Source organism: Tupaia chinensis, unplaced genomic scaffold (assembly GCF_000334495.1).
Source record: "Tupaia chinensis unplaced genomic scaffold, TupChi_1.0 Scaffold000211_1, whole genome shotgun sequence".
Taxonomy (NCBI): Eukaryota; Metazoa; Chordata; class Mammalia; order Scandentia; family Tupaiidae; genus Tupaia; species Tupaia belangeri.
This window is the reverse complement of record NW_006159686.1, coordinates 2,085,026-2,090,374: the sequence shown is the minus strand read 5'-3', so window position 1 is coordinate 2,090,374 and position 5,349 is coordinate 2,085,026. Positions and strand designations below refer to the sequence as shown.

The following is a 5,349-nucleotide window of genomic DNA, read 5'->3' as shown; positions in this document are numbered from 1 at the left end:
TTGTAGGGCGTGGTGCCGGGCCGGGCCGGGCAGTGGACTGAGCAGGGGTGGACCGCACCTTCCCCATGGGGCCTGGAGGCTGGTTCTGCCGGCTCCCTCCAGAGGCTGGGCAACTCCATCCCTGGGGACCCTGCAGGTGGAGAAAAAGCCAGTAGGCCAGATGTAGGGGAACACGCGACACCCCTTCCACTGTTCAGATTCAAGGGCACCAGTAGGACGTTCGGGGCATTTGGGCTGGTGTATTTCTCTCTTGCATTCTGGGCACAAAGGCCGTGTTTCAGTTTGTCCTATGGCACCTTGGCCGTGCCCTCCCTGCCCATACAGCAGTCGGGCCTCCCCTGGCTGTCCGGGACGCGAGCCCTCTGTGCGTGCTTTCCCTGCCTCGGGGCAGACGGACTCCAGAAGCCTATAAAGGGAATTGCCTCTCTGGGTCAAGGAGACCCTCTGGGGGTGGAGGGGACCTCCTGCCCCCACACTCCGCCCCCTCACTCAGGCCGCATCGGACTGGGACCCCTTTTCTACCAGGGTTAGAGCAGATTTTCAATGATGTTAGAAATCCAGATTTTTTTTTAGGTGAGATCACCGAAGTTTTAAAGGTCAGCCTGATCTTTCTATGGCCTATAAGCAGTTGCGTTGTCGTCTGTAAAACTGAATACTCCCTAGCAGGCATCTTCCCTGTGGATGTGAGTCTCTGGGACGGGGCACGCCCACCGTCCTCACCGCTGTCCCCGCGCTCATGGCCGAGCACCAGCGGAAATATGAGCGAAGGACCCACTGGCAACTGTTTGCCTGCATGGAGGGAGTTTGTGCGGCTCCTCTGCAGGGGGAGGTTCTTGGGCTGCCGCTGATGGAGAATCGGGTTCTATTCCCCCCGGAGTTGCTGCGGGCCCAGGCCCCCGAGGGCAGGGCAGAGGATTTTGCTGGCTCACACCCAAGGCTGGAGCACCGGCCCGCCACAGCTTCCATTACCACCATCTGTCTGCAGGCTTTTAGGAGCCAGCCCGGTGTGAGTTATTTGCAAACCCTGTCAGGTCCTGAAGGAGAGATTCTCGGTACCAATGTACTTTGTCATCACATGTCAACATCCCCCGGCACAGAGGGTGGTATTACACAGTGTAAGGGTGTAATTGGATTGCGCTGGGTCCCTTAAGTCTGCATTTTCATTTACCAAAAGCCACAGCATGTGGAGAGCCATCTGCAGCCCGTGCCAGCCCCGTGAGAGGTGAGCGCGCAGGGAGACACAGGACAGCCACAGCCGCTGGACACACACACGGTCTGTACAGTGGTCCGTTTATAAATATATATTACACTCTTACAGTCTACACGGCGGCCTAGGCGTGGGCGGGTGCGGGAGCAGGCAGGGGCTGCAGCAGACACAGGCCAGCGCTGGGGCCAGGGAAAGAAACGTGAGGGCCGAGGTTGTCGGGGCAGGGGTGACGGCTCAGTCCCCCTCCTGAACAAGGCGGGCAAGCCTGGGAACAGGGCAGGTGACTTGCTGGCTCTAGGATCCCGTCTCAGGGGAAACCCTCACATTGCAGCTGGCCGGGGAATGGGAGGCCCAGGGCGACGTGGAGGGCTGTGGTCACCCCATCTCGGGAGAAGTCTAGCACATGGAGAGACAGAAGGGACAGAAACCATGGCGAGAAGGAGGATGACAGAGACAGAGAGGACGGAGGGAGAGAGGTTCCCAGAGACAGAGAGATACTGGAAAAGAGGGACTGAAGGAGCGGAGGGGACAGGTAACAACACATGGGGGGACACAGGTGGACGACTGCGTGGCCTCTGCCCAGTCCCCTCCCCCTCCTCAGGATCATATCTAGTTGGCAACTGTCCACCCCACCGCTCTCTGCCTTGGGGTGCGCGTGGGCCGGGGTAAGCGTGCTCTGCACCCCACCCCCGCATCTCTGCGGACTTCACGTCTGAGGGTCGCAGAGCTCCTCGAGTGCCAGCTTGGTTTTAAGTGACATGAAACCTTTCAGGGCCAGCCCAGAAGGTGCCTGAGCTGCATCAGCCCCACACACAGATGGCGCATACCCTCCGTGCTCTGAGGGGAGCACCCTGACTTCCTACCTCCCTGGCTGAGTGTGCGCCCCGTCTCACACACCCGGAGCTGCAGCTCTGTACGCCCTGCACACCCCGCACGGACACCCAGGTTTGTCTCGACAGCTTCAAGGGAAAACTTCTGGACAGGGGACCTGACATGGCTGGTGACAGACCCAAGGCAAAATGTCCTTCTCTTTTTCCTGGAAAAGCAAAGGGAACGCATCGGACTCAGTGTGGAGCTCACTGTGGGTACCGCTTCCCCCCCAGTGTCGGGTGGTGCAGGAGTGACTGGGAGGCTTCTCTGTAGAATGTCACCTGAGAGATGACACCAAGCCCCGAGGGAAGAAAGACACCCAGTCAGTGCTGCAAACTGACCCCTCCCGGCACCCCAGCCGTGAATGACAGCAGGCTTGGGAAAGGTGACAGTACGCAGAAGGACAGATGTGACATCGTGGACTTGCTAAAAAGAGCCTGGTTCTGTGAACCCGACTGCAAGTCTACACCCAGTCCCCTTAGTTTACAGGTAAAGCAATGCTCTGAATCGCTCGGGGGATTTGAACTCGCTTGCTCTGGGTGTGTTACAAGTACAGTTATGGCCTCTTCATACACTGGTTCCTTTCCAGTTGCAGTGTCAGTAACCAGGGCCAGCACTGACCCGGCCTTCGGGACAGGATGACTTGCGGTCTGTCCTCGAGGGACTGCAGCACCAGCTCCCTCTGAGCGCGCTCGCGGTGAGGCCCGCTGCCCCGATCCTCCTGCCGATGCACGAGCGCGCCCGCCCGCGTTTCGCGGTCTTCCGCAGCCTGGCCTTGTTGACGCGCGGGCCTCTCATCTCCAGATGGCTTCGATAAAGGAGGGCGAGAGGCTGCTCTTCCCTGGAAGCTCTCAGAAGCTCAGTGATCGAACTCCCCTTCGTCCCAACCCCTCAAGCCCTGCTGCGCATGATAAACCTCTTAGCGCTGAACAGACTGCACTGGGGGTGAGCAGTGGTGCCGGCGCGGCCTCCTTGGCCCGGCTGGAGTCACTTTTCGGAGCTCTGCTGGCGGTGTCACCCTCGTCCTGTCCCGTCACGTCCCTCTGCCCCTGGTGCACCGTTGCCACACATCCCCAAATTAAAGGCCAAAAGGTGAGGGAGGAAGTCTGAGTGTGCCTGCTTACACATTCTCACGGGTCCTTTCCAGGTAGTTGGGCAGCTCCTGGCACCCCCCAGGGTCCAGGTCCTGGCAGACCCACTTGATGTCGTCCTCGTGACTCATGGCCGAGTTCCTGGCAGGACACTCATCGTCCGAGGAGATGGTGGTGAAAGTGGTAAACTTCACTCTTTTCCTTTTCGAGGTAGGGGATGTCGGGGGCTCGCTTCTCTGGTCTTTCCCGTCAGTGCCCATGGGCCCCAAAGGTTTGAACAGCGGCCCGTTGATGCCCTGCGGGGAGTCCCTGCTGAGGAGCTGCTTGCTCTCCTCGAAATCCAGGCCCCTGCCGATGGCGGTGACCTGCTCCTCCAGGGAGGAGGCAGAGTTCATGTGACTCTCCAGCAGCTCTGTCCGGTTGCTCAGCCCCACCCAGTCGTGGGAGTGACTCATACCCTCCTGCTCCTCGGACGGGACCTGCTTGTGCCTGTACTTGAGCGCGAAGGCCGCGCAGTTGATGAGGAAGACCAGGATGGCCAGGCAGAAGACGCCCAGCAGCGCGTACATGCCGGTCTCCAGGTCGCTCAGGCCCTGGGACGCCGGTGTGAGGCCGTTCTCGTCCGACTCCCCGTGGCTCCTCGGGAGGTCCGCCTGCGATGGGGAGCTGGCGAGGTCGACGGGGATGGTTTGCAGGTGGCCCCCGTCATCCAGAAGGCTCTCCTGGCCGCTCTTCTTGCGGAAGGCCGACCTCTCTGTGGTGGCGCCTCTTCCTTCCATGTACCCCACGGAAGAGCTGCTGTAGGGCTGGCCTGGGCCTCCCCATTCGTGCAAGGGCTTCTTGGGTCCTCTGTCACTGGCGCTGGCTTCCAGGGGAACGCCCGCCCCGGCGTTCCTGCCGTCGCTGGTGTTGGGGTTCGCGTCGTTCTGGCCGAATTTCACCGTGATGTGCGCTGTCCCGACGGCGAGCACACTCTTCCGCTTGGACTTCTGGCACGACTCGCTGATGGTCATCTCCACCTTCACCAGGGCTCCCTGGCCCTCGGTCTCCGCGGCGATGGCGGGCCACTTGAACTTGGGGTCTTGGTGGATGGAGACCACCTTCTCGTCCAGGGACGTGGCGATCAAGGAGAAGTCTTTCCCATCGTAGATGTCCAAGGGTGTGACGGAGCCGTCGCTGAACTGGACCCAGCAACTGAGGGCGGCTTCCTGGGGAGGGAGACGGCAGGAGTTAAACCGGGCCAGGAGCTCACGGGCACCGTGCGTTAGCAAGTGGAAGCGTGGTGGACGGAGCATTGCTACACGCACAGCCTCTCACATGGGCGGGGAGCTAAGGACCCGCCCCGCAGGGACCCCGACGCCTGTGCAGATGTAAAGGAGAACAACCGGACAGCGAGTGAGGACGGGACAGGGTGGGTCAGACACGCCAACACGGGCTTCTTCAACGTCTTCTCTGGAGGCAGACGAGGAGGCCCTTGGCTACTCAGAATCTGCCTGTGCCCTCCAGCCAAGAAGCACTGGCTAGTGGGTCCTTTACAAGGCTACCACTTCAGCAGAAAGCATTCATTACGTTCTGTTTTAGTTGTTTTAACACCGAGTCCCCACGCACTATTTGCAATGCAGATGAAAGCCCCTAACCCAGAGGTGGACACCCAGAGCAGCCGCAGGGTCTATAGGAACTGCTCCATTCCAGCCTGAGGTCAGCCTTGGCTTGGAGGTGAGGAGACACCAGTCAGCCAGAGAGAAAAGGGAAGCTGGTCGGAGAGTCGGTCTCCACCTCCACCCCTACCTCTGCCCAGACAACGGGTGGGACCGACACGCAGAGACAGTGGAGCCAGGCCACACGCAGCCTGGCCGCCTGCCCGTTCACTCTGCTCCTTCCGAACGACTTTCTCTGCTACTGGTCGGACCAGGCAGTCATTGGGGTAACTTCCAATTTAATGCAAGCCTTTAGTTTTAGTGGCATGTCATCAGGCTTGGCAGGGACGTGGCAGGGGGGTGGCAGGCGGGTCCGCGGCAGGCCACTACTTCCTCGCCCCACCCTCTGTCCTCTCGGAGAACCTGCTCTGCCCAGGCCTTACGAGGACGTGCCCTCCCGCCTGCACGGCTGACTGGGAGGAAGGAGGCGGCCGCTCCTAGGGCCCTGAGCCCCCCAGTGCGGCTCCCCCCCCCCCCCCCCCCC

The 5,349-nt window shown here is 60.7% G+C and overlaps 1 protein-coding gene across 1 annotated transcript in view; it reads right to left on the bottom strand.

Moving 5' to 3' along the window:
* Nucleotides 1-1,278: 1,278 nt before the first annotated feature.
* LOC102503351 (transmembrane protein 132D) overlaps nt 1,279-5,349 on the bottom strand; it is a 399,636-nt gene continuing 395,565 nt past the window's right edge. The window contains exon 10 of the mRNA XM_027771410.1: nt 1,279-4,376. Within this exon, the coding sequence (XP_027627211.1) occupies nt 3,198-4,376 (1,179 nt within the window). The 3' untranslated portion in view covers nt 1,279-3,197. The remainder of the gene's footprint in view (nt 4,377-5,349) is intronic.